The following is an 18,136-nucleotide window of genomic DNA, read 5'->3' on the forward strand; positions in this document are numbered from 1 at the left end:
TGGACCATGATTTCTTTATGACTTTAGCTTTGATTCTCTTGGTTTTTTCCGGTGCAAGTATATCTGAAGTGACTTTGATGGCGGAAAGGTGTGTCTCTAGGTCAGTAACCTTCTCAAATTGTTCAGTATTGTTTAATTTACTGGCTAATGGAGTGGAAAAGAAGAGAGGTGAGACGTTTTTGAAATTTCTATATTTCCTTATTGTCCTAAGGTTAGTATTGAGTTTGTCCAGGGCTGCTGGTAGTGCTATAGCGATATTAATCAGGAAATGATCTGACCATGGACAGGGTGCAATGTCTACTGTCTTATATTCAAGATTGTGTGTCATTATCCAATCTGAAGTGTGACTGCCTTGGTGGGTAGGGTTATTTATAATTTGGGTGAAGCCACTAGTTCTTATGGAGGATAATAATGAGTTCACTTTGTTGTCAGAGAAATCTTCTGCCCATAAGTTGAAGTCGGCCTGAACGATCACAAAGGAATTGGGTTTTGTGATGTTGCTCAGTAAGGTGATGAGCTGTTCTTCAAAAAGCTTCTGGGGAGATTTTTTATAGTGTGAGTATGGACAGTGAGATGTTCGGGTTGATTTTAATTTGTAGGGTGATATAATTACTGAAGGGCAAACATTGGATGCCTGAGAGGCACTTCTGGTTCTTGGCACTTAATTGGTGATCCAGCACTTAATTGGTGATCCAATACCCTGTACCTTAAGTAAGGTAAAAAAATGTAGTAAATCTGAAACCCCAAAAATAAAAGAGGAGAAAAAGCAAAATGAGTAGGGATCTCATAAAATGAGACTGCAGATCTACAAAAAGTTAATTCTGCCCTAACATTTATATTGCTTCTTGAACCACCCTCCTAATTTCTTAGGAAGTTTCCCTTGCCTGCTCATCTATTGTTACCCAAAGGGGAGCCAGTATAGCTTGCTGGAAGTCCTGTTTTTAGACATAATTTGATAAAAGCATGATCCACAATTCACAGATTTTTCTTAGCAATGACCCATATGCGATCTATATCTTTTCTCTTCAGTTCCCCCTAGCATTACTGGATCCGAGGTGCCTAGTGAGGTCAGTGTCCTCCTGGGAGAAGACGTTCAGATGGTTTGCAGAGCGGATGGCACTCCTGCCCCTGCCATCCAGTGGCTAAAGGACGGAAAAGCTATCAGAAGCGACGATGCACGAAGGATAAGGTGGGCATAGGTTCATAATTTGACTTTTTACTCTTTAATGCCTCTTGACGATTTTCCATTCTTGTGCATGGACTTGTGCATTCTTTCAAAATGTAAATGTTCCTATTATTTGATGAGGATGGTAGCTAAGAGGTAGTTGTTTTCTATACTGTATTGTAGTGGGGCAGATACACTGAACGACTCTACACAATTCGATTTTCTGTCCCCTGTCTTATTTCCTTTAGGATTGGCATATAATATCTTTTGAGATTAGAACTAGCAACATCAGGAATCCCCTTTCTGGGCCAGTCTGGAGAAATATTTACAGAATAAAACTCTGGATTTTGCAACATGAATCCATTATGAATTCACATGTATAGGCCATTAATATTCATGCTCAAAATCTGTTAATGACAGAGCTACAATATTGGTGAAGTCCACTTTCTAAAGAGTACTAAAGCAGAACGAATCTGAGTACTAGAGTCCACTCTGCTTCCTTTGCCAACAATAGGCTTTGCACCGCATGAGGTGCAATGCTGTGAATCTCTAACTGCAAAGAAAAATATATTTTTATTGTGCATAACGGTTTATTAAAAATCTTACACAAATCATTAATAAAACAATACATTACAATCCTCCATTTTTATAAATCATTATTTATGCAGTTTCCCTAAAAGAAAGAAGAAGAAGCTTGACCTCTTTCACATTCATTCATGTCACCTGGCGCTCAATTGCCTCAACCAATAACAATTTCAGTTGCAAATTCCTAATCTGTCATTTCCTTTTGAATCTTTTTTAGAACTTTATCAATCTAGAAATTTGATCAAATTTAAAAATGTATATAGGGCTCTACAATCGCAAGGGTGGTACTTTCTCACAGTTGATTCCATAACTGTTCTCAGGGATCAATGCTAAGGTCCTTTACAAAATATTCAAACAGACCCAACGAGAGGCCACTAACACCTCACAATCAATTACTATGGGCCTCATTACGACCCCGGCGGTACGGGGTTAACGGCGCCGTAAAAGGTGCCGGCGCCGTTAACCCCATACCGCCTCATTACGAGGTCCCCTCGCGGGACACGGTAAGCACGCCTGGGAAAACCAGGCGTGCTTACCGGGTCCCATGAGGGGAAAAGGGAGCAAACAACGGGCCAACTCGTAATGGCCCGTTGTTTGCTCCCTCTCCCATTCCCATTCAGCCCTGTGGGGGCTGAAATGGAATGGGGAACGACCGGGTCCGGGTCCTTGGAGGGAGGAATTACCGGGCCTTCCGAACTCGGAATGGCCCGGTAATTCCTCATTCTGTGGACCCGGACCCGGACGCGATTTCGGCGGCAGCCATGCCGCCAATAGCGGCATGGCTACCGCCGAGGTCGTAATGAGGGCCAATTTGTTTGCATGTTTCCTATGCACCCTGGGATTTTCCACTATTGCCATACTATCAAAGCCCCACCTGTCAAGCTTCTCATTGCACTTCTCAATATGGATATTATCTAACTACTGCCTCCCTTCAGTCATGACTCTATATAATAAATCCTACGGGATGCCACACATTTACCACACAGCCAAATTTTCTTCCACATCACATAAAAATCAAGAGAGAACAGATCCAATTCATACCTGATTGTACACATCGGCGTTGATTTATGGAGGGATAAAATTGATTTCCATATTAGGCCCTCTTAGTCCTGGACGTTTTTGAGATATAAAACATTAAGGCTGGTCAAATAGAGAATTTCCTGTATCTGCTATCAAAGTTCCTCATTTGTGTAACCAAGGGTCTAACCTTGTCATAAACGGCATTAAGCAGTCTCTCCCTTCCTGGGTTAGCATAACATTTTAATCCCAAATATTAAAATTCTTTTGTTTTTGTTTGCTACAACCCTTTGATGCTACCAAAATCTGTGTTTTGGAGGCATTTATCAGCAGGTCATTCTCATTTCAATATTTCTTATAAACATTCCAGAGCATCTGGAGGCCTACCCTTGTGCAATCCAGCAGTAGGATATCATCTGCGTATGTTATCCAGAATATCTGTGTCAAATGTATTACTGGGGAGACAAAGGAGGCATTCCCCAGTGTCGCTCCTAAATCAGACAGATATAAGTTGAAAAGAAAAGGGGCCAATATGCAACCCTGGCGAAGGCCTGTATATGTCAGAGTTTGATCATTTAGGTCACCTTCCCCTTTAACACGGACCCTGTGTACAGAATATTTATGCAGGTGCACCAATATAGACAAAATACCTTCAGGGGCTCCCCACACCCTCATCTTTTGCCAAAGGTTTCCTCTGTTTATTCAATCAAAGGCCATCGATACATTGATTCTTACCACAACAGTCTTCTTGACTGTCTTTCCCCATGTCTGGCCCATTATTACGGTGTCCATTATCCATCCTGCTAGGATGGTACCAACTCCTGCCCAGAAACCACACTGATTTGGTTTCAGTGCCTCTTTTTGCTTGGCCCATTGTTGGGGTTCTATCAGCACTGAAAGAAAAGGTCTTAGAGTCTACACCAAGAAGGGCAGTAGATTGGTAATTTGATGAAAGGAACCTATTGCCCTTCTTAAAGAACGGGACCACATGTGCCACACTCCATGATTTTGGAGTTTGTTTTAGCTGTATGATCATATCATCTGTGTTACATACGATTTCGGCCTAGAAGTCAGAATCTTGTTTCAAGACTTTATTACTAAGTCCAATAGTTTAGTGAATCTTTTTCCACAATGCATCTCAACATTAATTCTCCCTCTTTTTGGTATAGTGCTGATCGCAATGCTTTTATTCTGTTTTTATAACATTGCTTGAGCTTCCTGATTACATATCCCTTTTCTGGGCCATCCCTCTGTTCCCTTCTATCCCAATTAATGTTTATTCTTAACCCTCTCTTGTATTCCTGTATCTCTTGACTCAAGTGCCAAGGACAAGTGTATACAAAAGGTTTCTCGAAGATTAACATATTTTTAACAAACGTATGAACATTTGCGGCTGACCAATAATTCTCAATAATTCGCCCATTTTCATCTGAGAGAGTCTGCTTCTACCGTGTGTTAAATTAGATGGCAGTGACTCCTTACACACCAACTTAATTCACTTCAATCCACTGGAGAAATGAAAATGGCAGAGCCCTCTGCCAAACTCCCTTTTTACTTGTAAAGTCACTAACTAAAGGCACACGTGCGAAGATGCAGCGCTGCAGGTTGTGTAGTACTCCCACGTAGGTGGGCATGACTTCTTACACACCCACTTAATTCACTTCAATACACTGGAGAAATGAAAACGGCAGGGCCCTCTGCCAAACTGCCTTTTTACATGAAAAGTCACTTGTTAAAGGCGCGCACGAAAAGGCACGGCACTGCAGGTTTTGTAGAACTCTCATGTAGGTGGGCGTGAATCCTTACACACCCACTTAATTCACTTCAGTACGCTGGAGAAATGTAGGTGGGTGTGACTCCTTACAAACCCACTTGATTCACTTCAATTCACTGGAGAAATGAAAACAGCAGAGCCCTCTGCCAAACTGACTTTTCACTTTTCAAGTCACTTGCTAAAGGCATGCTTAAATATTTACACCTTCCGTGCCTCAACCCTGTTATTTTGGAATCCCTATGCTTGCTACATCCCTACCCATTCCCCTTCCCTATCTTCCCCTGTTTGTCCCCAAACATATCCCTACGCCTCCCTAAGCACTTTCATGCTCCACCTGATCCCTGTCACTTTCTTCAATCTGACAAATACCCATCCTCATCCTTACTTCTTTCCTAACTGTGCCAATATTTTATCACTAACCACCACCCTCAGTACTTGCTAGATTTTCAGCCTAGGGATTAACAGTCTGACTGTGCTCCAAAAGTACTTCCCAGTCCGATTCATAGTACTATCACAATGGACCCCGTTGACATTGTTATTGAAGCCCTGTGACAAATGCGCTGTTTGGAGCACAGTATTAATCAAATTCATCATATTAACAGGAACTTCTCGATGTAAATGTCTTGGGCTTGAAGGTGGTGGGGACATAAGGGAGCATGCAGTGACTGTCCACTTTATGTCCCTATGTGAGTTGATTGTCAATGTGGAGTGCTGAGTGCACTGACATTCCTGGTGACACATATTCTGCAAATATAGTGACTGATCTGTAAGGTGTCAAGAGTAAATGATGGGGATATCCTGCAGATAATGTAATTCTGCGCAGTTTGACTTCCAAAAACACATTATATTACATGAGAGTGTGATAAGAGCATCTTTTTGCAACAAATCCAAGATTATATTTTGCCATTTAATTATTCACGTTATTGGAAACAGGAAGAAAACTTCATGGGAAGTCATAGATCCACACTAAATAGGCTATTGTGGGTTTTTGTTCACAGAATATCTCCAGACGGCAGCACCTTGGACATCATAGGTGCCCTGTTATCAGATGTGGGGAAGTATACATGTGTGGCTACGAATCCTGCAGGAGAAGAAGACCACATGTTCAACCTCAATGTTTATGGTCAGTATGGAATGCAATAGCCTCACTTTGCAACTTTTGGCACAGAGAGGATTACCTGGTTTCCAGTATTGAAGGGGGCATGCAGTTATATTAATTACTTGGCCAGTAAGAAAAGTGGTTAAAAACTGGACCTGTACTAGTCTAGTATATACACAACAAACTTCCTATCTTTCTGCAGTGCAGGGAATTTATGAGTGAGAGAGGTCAGAGCATTGTGTTTACGAATTGATTTCAAGCTACATGGACAGTAGAACAGGGGCAGCTGCTTTGCAGAGTCTGGTTCTCTGCACTTGTGTTTAACCCTTATATGGAACCAAGTAGGCTGACAAGTGTCAGGCAGATTGGTTTCTCTATCCCTTTTCACTTCCTTTCTACAGGTCCTGGAATGTCCGACTGCTGCTCCTATAACATATGAAACATCTCATCTGAGACATACAGAAAAATGTCCCGTTTTAATTAGAGCAGCATGGTTTATGATAAGATGGATTTCCAAAATCAACCCTGGGGGGAGGATTTTGGGAGGCCACTCTATTATGGTGAACAGGGAGAAACTGAAATTTTAGCCAAACCAAATCAAGAAAGGCAGCACAGCGTCAAGGCTTAGTCTCAGGTGGGGTGTGAGAGTGTGTAGGGTCGCAATGAGTCCACACAAAACACCACAAATAATTCCAGTTAGAGAGATAAGTACAAAAATATGCAGGCCTAGGAGGATGCCCCCAAAGCTGCAGGCAAAATCGTGCTTCTGGAGATTATGTACAAAGGAGCAGCACAGGACCACGGGTATTGGGAGTTTGCAGGCCGTGGAGGTCGCAACTCTTCCAGGGATGGGACAAATTGTAGTTTGTCTTTGGACTGGTTAGGCCCACCAGTGCATGGGAGGAAGACATCCTCTTCGGATCTTCCTTGTTGGTCAGGACAGCAGCGGTTACTCAACGGGCTCTGGTGGTCGTTGAAAGTTTCTGGTGGCATCTTGCTTCATCCTTTTTTTTGAATCTTCTGTTACAATGGTCAACTTTGAGTTTCAGCTCCAGGGCCTCAGAATGTATTCAGGAACACCAGCTGAGTCAACCAATCATATCCCATGCACCATTCAAACTTGGGGATGGCTGTCCAATGGGACCAGCTAGCCTCCCAGTCTGAACTGGTTTCGGTCAGGCACACTGCAGGATAAAGGACAGGGGAGGTTTGGTCACCTCACTCAATTCCTGTCCTGCCAGTCACTCAAAGACCCTTTGCAGGCTTTCCTTGGGAAGTCTGGTGAAGACAAAGGGACAAGGGAATCCTCCCCCACCCAGATAGGAAAAGGATCCAGAAAGGACAATTCATCATGTCCAGGGCTTAAAAAAGGAAGACCACCATTTTGGCCAAATGGTGCCCCTTGTGCCCCCTAGCGCAGCTGCCAAGACAGCCTGCGATAAAAGTTCACAAAAAGTTTTGCAAAAGGTACACTGTCACCAGCCTGAACAGATGGACCTGTCACAATAACACAAAGTTACAGGAGAGCGAGAAAATGAATACATTGTCTCCCCTCAGCACTCCACTTAAGGTGGGGTGTGCTGATCTTCCAAAAAATAAAACACATAAGGGATATGAAAAGTATCCCCTTGCCCTGTAAACTTTAGGAGCTGGTCAGCAAGATAAACAATAGAGGGGAAGCTCTAGAAGCTCCTAGCAACACTACACAGAAAGTGTGGTGTGCTGCTTTAGTCAAATGTAGATACCAGAAAGTTGGAGGAAAGCATCACACCCAATTAGAATACCAAAAGGTGGTCAAAAAGGTTCAAAGCCCCAGAGTAAAAGGAAGGGTGAGTGGGCAAAAAGGTTCCCGTCTCCCAGAAGAATTAGCAACAAATCTAGGTGTCCAGCAAAACATTGCTGGGGGTCTCAGAGAGAGTGGAGATTTCACACAAAGAAATACATCTACCATAACACTCACTGACCCTCCCCTCCTACCCCCTAGACTAAGGAAGAGGGGTATTTAATCTACTCCTGGATGAATCTCTTGTTCCAATCAGTCATACCTTCTGGAGAGTACATCAGCGTTCTGGTAGTGTAACCCTGGCTTATGCTTTATGGTGAAGTTGAACCCTTGCAGGCTTATAGACTGCCGGAGCAGTTTTGGGATTTTCCCCCTTCATGTGCATCAGCCATCTCAGAGGTTGGTGGTTAGTCTGAATTTTGAAAGTAGAACCATACAAGTATGGTCTAAACTTCTTCAGGGATTACACAATGGCAAAACATTCATGTTTAATAGTTGCCCACCTCCTTTCTCTATCTTTTAATTTCCTGCTGATGAAGCATATACGTTGCTTCCTGCCTTTGTCATCCATTTGACATAAGACTGCCCAATTCCTTTATCAGATGCATCTGTTTGTACTAGGAAGGGTGGTGAATAGTCAGCCACTCTCAAGACTGGAGCTTTACATAGGGCATCTTTAAGACCTTGGAAAGCCTTCTGACATTCCTCAGTCCATTTCACCTTCTTGTAGTACTTTGCAGAGGATATTGTTGTCAGGGGTGCTGCTAGTGTTCCAACGTCAGCAATGAAGTTCCTCTAATACTGAGTGAGTCCTCAGAAGCCGCTCACTTGGCTTTGCATAGTGGGGTTTCCCCAGGCTTGTACAGCCTGTAACTTTAATGGATAAGGGATTTATTTCACCCCCTCATACCTCATGTCCAAGGTAGACCCCAGATCTGTGACCAACCTGGCACTTGCTGGCTTTGATGGTCAGATTGGACTGCTGAAGAGCCTGCAACACCTGGCTGAGGTGTGAAAAATGTACTTCCCAAGTGGGCTGAACACTTCAGTGTCAACCAAGTATGCCATGCAGAAATTCTCTAGTCCATTCAGTACATGATTCACTAGCCTCTGGAAGGTGGCTGGTGCATTCTTCAGTCCAAAAGGCATCACCCTAAATTGAAAAAGGTCTTCTGGAGTAGAAAATGTTGTCTTCTCCTTGGCAGTCAGAGTATCAAAAGGAATTTATTGTGCCTGATACATTATTGTAACATATGAGTTAATTATGATTTGATCCGCAATACAAGTATTATTTACATAGCAGGAAAATTAAGCATATACAATTAAATACAATTCATCCATATGACATTTAATCATAAACTCATTTGTTCAAATCCAGCCGTCATACATCCATACAGGGATACCAAACAACAATATATATATGATAAAACCTGTAAAAAGTCATGGCTAACAATTTTTAGTCCTTGCCACCTGGAATAGTAGTTCTCCGTTGTTTGCTGTAAGAGTATATATTTGGCTCCTAATGAAGACGTTGCTAAAATGATGTGAATACGTCGAAACCGGTTGAGAAATTGGGGATGAGGTCGTGTTGGACAGTTATCTTGACCCACCCGAGATTAGATCACTTTTCCAATTACAGTGGTCATGTATTGATTGCACTTTAAAAATGTTAAAATTAAAAATGGTTAGCCAGGACTTTTTACAGATTGTATCATATATATATTGTTGTTTGGTATCTGTGTATGGATGTAGGCTGGCTGGATGTGAACAAATTAGTTTATTATTGATTGTCATATGGATGAATTATATATTCTTAATTTCTGATTAACTCGTATGTTACAATAATGTATCAGGCACAATAAATTGCTATTGATACTTTGTTTAAAAAATTGCACCCTCTGGACTTTCTTTCCGAGCTAATTAGTTATACTAATACCCTGGCCCAGAGTGGAGGGTTCACTGTGTCTTTCAGAGATATACAGTCAGAGCTGTATGCCAATAACCTGAAGTCAGATCATATGAGCTGAGGAATTTGGCTGCGCCCAGCTTATCCTCTATCTCAGCTGTTCTGGGTAAAGGATGGGCATCAGTCCTGGTGACTAGATTTAAGGCCCTGAAGTCCACACAGAATCTAAGTTCCTTAGTTCCTGCCTTTGGTAGTAGCACCAGTAGGTTAGACCATGGACTGTTGGAGTGTTCAATTACTCCAAGGTGAAGCATCTTTGTGGCATCTGTTCTGTTTTGATTTGATTTCTCACAGTATCTGCCATTCTATAACCCCTGTTTTTCATAGGTACACTATCACCAGTGTCAATGCCATGCTGGCTCCAGGGAGTCAGGCCTGGTGTAGTAGAGAACAGGGAACGGGGGGCGGGGAGGGGGCCGGGGCTACTGAGTCAACTGAGCTTTGGACTCCTGCTTCTGTTGCAGAGTCAGATTATAGGAGAGTTTTACTCCCTCTACTAAACCATCTGAAAGGTGTCCCTTTAGAAGATCTTGGAGAGGTTAATTCTCCTCTTCTTCTTGGTCAGAAGCTAGGAGCAAAGCACCTATCTCTGTTGTGGGGACCTAAACCTTCAAACGGCTGGTGGGAAAGACCCAAAGGGCCTCCTTGAAGTTGCCCCATTCCACCAAATGTTTTGCTTCTCTAAAGTTGCCTCCAATCTTGAAGGGCTCAGTCCACTTATCTTGTAAAAGGCATGTCCCTATTAGATTGATGAACCTTGGTTCTAAACTAATGTTTCTAGAAGAATCTGAACTAGCAGTTTGGTTTATTAGATATTCTCATTAATAAGGGTATGTCACTGTTAAACTGATTCCATTATTCATAAGTTGTATATCTGCTCAAAACAGTACAGATGCCCTGATGCCAACACATGTTTCGGGCAATTCCTGGTCTTTGTCAAGGCTGGGCTACCTTGTAATATGTATTAAAAGATTTTTAAAAGTGTGGCTTTCTCCAACTTATAGCGTATTGGGTGGAATTCACCACTGTTGATTTTCTGTATGTACAGGTTCTTAAAATAGTGTCATCTACGTAGATATGTAAGTCCAGGAAATCAATGGAACTTGGGTACTATGTTGTGTGAATGCTATACCAAAGGTGTTGGTATTCAATCTGTTAACCAATTTGTCAAGTTCACTTTGGTCCCCCTTCTATATCATCAGCACATCATCAATATATCAACGCCACATAATGACAAGCATTTCAAAGTCTAGATCATGGTATACACATGTGTCCTCAAATTGCCCCATCAACGCATTTGCCAGGGACGGGGCATACTTTGCCCCAATTGCAGCCCGCTGCGCCTGTTTATAATGCTGCTCATTGAACACAAAAATATAATCTAGTGAGAATTGCAACATCGCCTTCAGCATTGTTACATGCTTGCAATAAGAGGATGAGCTATTTCTGAAAGTATATGAAATGGCCTGAATGCCCAAGTTGTGCTGTATTGAGTTATGCTGAGCCTTCATGTCTAGAGTCACTGGAATTTAGTCTTGTTGCCATGGCATGGCTCTAATTGTCGTGATCATCTGTTTACAATCTCGGATATGTGGTGGCAATGCTGTTGCATGAGGTTTTAAAATGCTGCTCATAAATGGCCTAACTTCCGGAAGAGTCTCAAAATCTTTATGTATTTTGTGCAGGAAATATGTTGTGACAAATACACAACATGGTGGGCTGTCCAACAGTTAGGAATTCCCTCTCAGAGTCGGTCAATAAACCTTGTCTAAACTATTTTGTAATAGTTCTGTCATCTTACATTTAGCTGATTTGGTTAGATTTGATTGTGTTTCCAGGTGTAAGTTAGCCTTTGGAATTTATCATAACAATATTTCCCCCTTCATCAGCTTCTTTGATATCTACACTGGGGTCTCTAGACAGGTTGTGTAAAGCTATCTGCTCAACTGGACTGAGATTACAACAATAACGTCCTTTACTCTGTGCTGTGCTGTCAATATGTTGATTAATATCTTGCACAACATCTTTTAGAAAGGTGTCAATAATGCTGTCTGTTGGTGTTAGGCAGGATTGTGTGCAGCCCCCTTTGGGAGACTACAGCAACCTTGTCCTCCTGGCAATAGGTAACCCAACGTTTGGTATAATTCTGTACTACACAGGTTGGTAGTGTGGCTGAGCAGCCAGGCTTATCTCAAGAGGGGTCAATATGAGCAGTAGGGTTTTTACACAAAGATTCACAGTGAAGTATTCAAATAAACTCTTACACTCAAGGTTTCTTGATTAAACAATCATAAATGTATTTAACAGTCAGTTGAATAAGCCTTCTTCAGAAGGGAGCAATTATATATGTAACACAAGAATACACTTCAAAATACACCTCCTAGTTTCTCTAAATCAGCAAGCACCCATTTGGGATGGCACTCAGATGTTTCCTACACCATGAGGTGACGTAAATAACTAGGAAGTAGAAAGAGCATGTACCTTTCATCAAACTCAAAAGGGACATGGTGTGCATAATGTGACAGGTGACCACACCCCTTTTCCCAGGAAGTCCCACCCTACCGGAAGTCCTGCCCCAGGAGTGACATTGTGGGGATTGCCAGGAAGTCCCGCCCCAGAAGTGACATTATGAAGGTTGCCAGGAAGTCCCACCTCGGAAGTGACATGGGGGCTGCCTGGAAGTCCCGCCTTAGCGGAAGGTCTGTGCTAGCGGAAGTCCCGCCCTAGGGGATTTCCCAGTGCAGAAGAGACGTCATGCGGTGCGCTCCGGAAGTGCTGCCCTATGAAAGGCCCATGCCCGGAAGTGACGCAGTGGGGGTGAGCCATTATTTTGGGTCTAGGGTTAGTGCTGCAAGGGATGTGACGTCACAGCTGTGTTCCGGAAGTCCCCTTTAACTCCTACCCTAGTAGTGACCACATGGGGATCCCCCAGAAGTTATGTAGGGTTAGAAGTATTAGCCCGGATGGGGGCAAGAGGTGTTGTAACTGAAAGGCCCACCTGTAGGTTGTGGGTAAAGGGTGTGACTATTTGGACCCGGTAGTAATCTGTGTGAAGCCCCGTTGGCACTGGTGTATGAGGTGTGAGGAGAAGGCGGCAAGGGTGTAGAGGGGTGTGTTGGCCCCTCCTCTGGTAGGTGCAAGACCAAGGAATTTGAGGTAAGTCACCGGGCAGTGAGAGATGATGCAGGTATTAACCTGTGATGTTAGGGGCGGTGTGGGGAAGGCCGGGGGAGTGCTGTCGGGATGATGTAGTCATGTGCTCTTCCATAGGGGCCGAGTGAGGTGTTTATATAGAGAAGGCGCTCTGTAGAGAGGTATACGGTGCTCTTGGAGACTGGCTGTATTATTTGCATAACGCTAGCAATACCCTGAATTATGAAGCGTTACAGCTACTACTCCAGGAATACCTTAGGGAATGATGATTGCGACACTACTGAAAAGTACGATCGTCCGAGAAGCCCAAAAACAATCATTTCTGTAGCTGATAGTGGATAGATACAAAGTAACATGAGTGCTGTCCACACGTGAGGATATTGCACCGGTGTTCAATTATAATCCCACCGGTAGTGTTCGATTATAATGTGTTATGGGGGCAATATGCCTAACATAGTCCAGTATTGCACCTCAGTATATGGGGTGGCTTGGGAAATACCCCAGGCTATCAAAAACGGTTATTGCATCCTTGTCTATAAACATACCTATCCAATGGGTGCCTTCCTGATCCTGGGGATCGGTGTTCCCCACAAGGCTGATGGGTCGCTAATTAGTTATACCTCTTGGAAGGTTATGACATGAATACACACCCATGAATGTTTTCTTAGCGTGTTTGTCTTTACTTTTACATTTGATCTAGTAGTTATCCATTACATGTCGTACAATAATTGTCGTTGATTGTTGAGTTCCATGACCCTGTCAAATAGAGCCATAATAATTAGATTCACAGTGTTGGGTAAATTTGCAGCAAAACGTACCTCGATGCGCAGATTACCATTCCTAATCAGATTATAATGGCCGGTTGATGCATTATCAGGTCTCGAATCAAAAGCCAACAGGGTGTAACCCCCATTATAATCGTCACACGGTATCACAAAACCTTCATCATGCAAGTATTTACCGCTGATGGAGACAAGGCCCATATTCTCCCTAATTGTATTTTTCTGTTGAAAACTGGGGCTGTAGGCTTTGGACGGTATAACAACCCCATCTTTAAAAAGAGCTGCATAGTTGATGTTGTAATGTTTAAAATGAAAAGGGTTGCTGGCGTGAGCCCCAGAAAAATCAGTGTTGTCCACAAAAACAATGATCATTATTTTCGGTAACTGCCCCAGGAATAAGTTATCTTGTCTGGCGACACAGCTACCCACTGGAACACTGAACATTTTCAAGGATGTCCTCTCCACCAGATACTTTAAATTAGATACTTGTAGAGCATCAGCGTGAGCTAATCTGACCACGGGGGACACATTCACCCTTTTAATAAATAAACTCGCTGATAGGATGATCAGCTTGTAGGCTTCAACATCATCGCTGTTAAGGTAAAAGGCATCTTTATTTCTAGAAAGTTTAATTTTCAGATCAACGGCGTTCACCATTAGTTTCTCCTGGAAAAATAGATCAGAGTGTAGACGGCCTAGTAAATCAAAATGTCTGCTCCCTGTTGCATGTGTCGCTCTTTTTATAAAGTCGACGTTAGCCCCATCTAGAGCATAATCCTCCATATGTCCGGCTGTGTCCTTATAAAAAAGCCCTGCTGTAAATTGAGTGTCCAAAGCGTCCTTGCTGTAGTTCAAAATGCATTCTATGTAGGCTCTAGAAGCGTACATATTGTCACTCTGCGTGCTCAGGCGGTCGCCTAGAGTGATATCCCCCTGATTAAAGAGGGTGACCACGGGGTAAGCAATCGCTGCTACTTTAGCCACTGAAGGGATAGCTGACCCATCGGCCTTTGTTATTTTACAGGTGAGGTAAAGTAACGTGTCATTTATATCCAGGTACATCTCCGTTGAGCCCGATATGTAAAACTCTATGGGCACTAGCAGAGATAGTGCCACGAGGGGAGCCACTTGCATGAAAAAGCTGTTTTCGATGCTCGTTTGTGTCCGGGGTACAGCAAACAGATCGAGTTCAGATTTGACCCATTCCTCTGACGCACAATGGATAAACGCCATGTTTTAGAAAATATTGATGCTGGGGCTGGTTTTATTTTTCTTGGTCGATCTGTTTTCTCTTCTCAGCGGTTTTCGTTGCTGGTCCTGTTTTTTTATGCGGACTTGAAGGCCCCCACCTGTGCGATGTTCTTATTTTTTCACATAAACCAGACCAGAACCCTCTTGCGGTGGCTGGTTAAAACGATTTGCGATGGAGGTTGTTGCCGTAGACACCACATCCTTAGCGATATTTGCAGCTGCTGTTTTGACATGTGGTTTGGCTAATTCAAACCCTTTTCGTAGAAATGGCATAGCCCTTCAAAAGAGACTTTTAAAAATACTTCCTAAACCCGCTCCATACATAACGGGTGCACCTTGTTTGTAAAGTTGATCGCCATAACCGGCTTGCCGACGGTAATAATCCCTATAACTGTACGGCTCTCCATAGTTCTTCATGAATACCATATTTTAATAGTCTGTTTCCCTCCTAGGACGCACGTGTAGTTTCACTAGGACCTTCCTGTATTTAAATGAGACCAGTTCCCCCTGATCATCCCTTTTCTGTATATTGATGGTGTCAAAATGACTCTTAGAAACCGGGATATAATCAGGCTTAATATATTGTATATTAACAATGCTGTTATTTTCACCTTTCACCTGGGCTGTTCTCATTAGGGGAGCATAGAAGTCACTGACGCTTTGATATTCTACTATATCACTGTAGATCATAAGGCTGTAAAATCCTCCATCAATATCAGCAAGTGTTCTTTCCAAAGCTTTAGTACTTTTTACATGTTGAACGGTTCCCAACATCCTTAAAAGTTTCACAGTTCATAGAAACTCGGTGGTCAGTCAATTTTAGAAATACTTTTCTTTGAGCCTTATAAAGAAACAACTGTATATCCGAATAGCGTTCAATGTTTGCGAGAGCCTTGTTGATAGCCTCTAGCAAGGTTTGTATACTGGCATAAAATCCAGGAGGAAAGCCAGCGTGTAACAGTTCAATAGGACCTTCACGCTTGAGGGAAAATTTGGCCTCTCTTCTATCCACTGTGTCCCATGTATGGGGGTATTGAATCTCCATTACACCCGCTTTCCACAATCCTTGTAAATCAACGGGTTTGGCCATTTTAACATAATAATTTTATATTTTGTTGTTAGGGAATGTATCTAAAGAAGTGTTACTGGGTAAGGTGATATAAAAGCTGCTGCTTTCATCTTCTCAGGGAGTGCCTTTGCTTTCTAGATCTTTAGAGATGAAGTGCTGACCCAACTGTTCAATTTCTCAGGCCACCCTGTCCATTTTACCAGGCTTTGTTTCTTAATTCCTTTACCTTTACTCTGAAGAAATTTCTCAAACCTATAAAAACGTTGGGACTAATTTGTGACCTTCTGTAATTCTTCAGTGTAAAAATTACCGCTCACACCATTGCCATCATAATCAACCAGCTGGTAGATGTAGACCCCCTCTTTTGCAGATACTTTGGACACTATAAAAATGTCATCGGTAATTGTAAAGACACCTTTTAGCTTGGAATCTCAGACGTGGTGCCCTACTCGAAATAATGGTTTCTTGTCCTTCTTCGATAACATGTCAGCATACAAGTTTCTCCACACGGTTAGTGAATTTTCAGGCGTTACACAATTTGGAGTCATTTTTATAGACCAGTGATAGTTATCGGTGTACACCTCTATAAATCATTGAATAACGATGTATTGTTTGCTGAAAAAAATCTCCAAAGCTTAGATTTTAAGGTTCTATTAAAGCGTTCAACAATAGCAGCCTTAACCTCATTGTACGTTATAAAATGATGCACGTTATGTTGTTTTAGAAGATTTTGAAGGGGCCTGTTTAAGAATTCCTTGCCGGCATCCGTTTGTAATTTTACAGGCACCCGTCCTTTGCTGAAAACATGTTTGAAAGCAACCGTCACTCTTGATCCGGGCTTATCCCTCAAAACCTCAGCCAAGGTGTATTTTGATAAAATATCAATTACCGTCAGGATATACAGCGCACCATCGTTCTGCTTTACATAGGGGCGCATATCCAGTAAATCAGCCTGCCACTGCTGGTCTCTATGAGCTACCACGGTTCTTCTTCTTTTAAAACGTTTTCTAGCATTTTTATGAAGGCTATATGCATCTTGACCATATAAGCATTCTTTAACAGCTCCGCGTGTGATGGGTTGCTTTTTATTTTGTCGTTTTTTATAAAGAGCGTCAATGCCCCCATAGCTGCCAATTCCGCTTTTATCATAATAGTTTTCGTGCATGCTTCAGTGAGACCTGTTCACCACTGAAGCACTTAAAAAAATAATCAGAGGCATAATGGGTGAAAGACAATTTTATTACAGTTATTATACATATAGGGTCCGACTCAACATTACCATTTGTGATATTTTTCTGCAGCATTATAAATAGCATTATTCAAAACCTCCCGCTCCCCCCGCATATAACTCTGTATGCATAAAAGAGTTGAAGCACTTAAAAGTTCATACAATTCACGTTCCTGTAAAACTTATCCTTTAATGCTAAAGTAATGTTCACACAAATGCCCCAGAAGCTGTTGTAATACCGTTCTAGGGTGTAGGTATAGAAAGCCCATATCGTATTTGTACAGGTGCCAGTATTCATCCAATACCGGTAGCAAGGTGTTGGTACATATGTTACATATACACATCACACTTTTACAAAATGGCTCTGGTCGGGGTGCAAGTATCTGTAAATATTTCAGGATATCTGCTGCGATTTCCGATATCCTCTCTTTCAGCATAGCGTATAATAGTTTTTCCACACATACATGTCCAGGCTTCAGTTTACGATCCACATGCATTGCTGGAACTTCAAAAATGTTATCCTAGAAACAAATGTATAAGGAGCAAACTCTTGATATTTCTTTTCTGTTTAAAACAGTTTCCGGTGTGCTGCACAAGGCTTGAGGGTCTTCCCCTAAGTGTATATGTCACAAAAATCTTTTTCCATTAACCAGGCTACCCTGTTTCTAAAAACCACGGGACCAGCCATTTTAAAAGATCTAATTTTTTTCTCTGGATCGCAGCAATGTTATATTTCTATAAATGCTTTTGATAAAATACTCTCCACACTAGCATTTACATGCATGCCCATGCCTTTCTTGACAGCTTTAAACAGCTGAAAAGCTTTAGATGAATTCAACAAAAACATATCCGCCGTATTGGTTTAGCGTGATAATTCATAAGTAAACAGTCATGAGCATCTTGCTGCGGGTCATCGCAATTATGCCCATAGCACCATCGGTAATTGATTGATTGATTGATTTATTTATAGAGCGCTTTATGCCAAAGCGCTGTACATTGTAACAACAAATACAGAGAAATAACAACAATTAACATTGTGAGCAAGAATTACAGCATGAATCATTCTATAAAAACAGTGCAAAGAGCAATTAACTGAGGGTGGGGGAGTGAAGTGAGAATTAGTGAGTTGAGGGGAACCAGGAGAAGGATAGAATACAAGTGGAGGAAAGGGTAGAGGGTGAAGGGAGAGGGGAGAGAGGAATTAAAGGGAGGGGAAAATCAGGGGGGGGGTTGAGAAGGCAGGGAAGGCTTCATGGAGGGGTAT

General features: G+C 42.3%; 1 protein-coding gene across 2 annotated transcripts in view; it reads left to right on the plus strand.

The window, feature by feature from the left end:
* Window positions 1-18,136, plus strand: part of HMCN1 (hemicentin 1) — a 1,785,366-nt gene that overhangs the window by 1,085,907 nt on the left and 681,323 nt on the right. For both annotated transcript variants that reach the window (XM_069641364.1, XM_069641365.1), the window contains exons 64-65: window positions 1,030-1,189; window positions 5,540-5,664. In XM_069641364.1, the coding sequence (XP_069497465.1) occupies window positions 1,030-1,189; window positions 5,540-5,664 (285 nt within the window). The remainder of the gene's footprint in view (window positions 1-1,029; window positions 1,190-5,539; window positions 5,665-18,136) is intronic.

Source organism: Ambystoma mexicanum, chromosome 1q, assembly GCF_040938575.1.
Source record: "Ambystoma mexicanum isolate Mex_15411 chromosome 1q, UKY_AmexF1_1, whole genome shotgun sequence".
NCBI lineage: Eukaryota > Metazoa > Chordata > Amphibia > Caudata > Ambystomatidae > Ambystoma > Ambystoma mexicanum.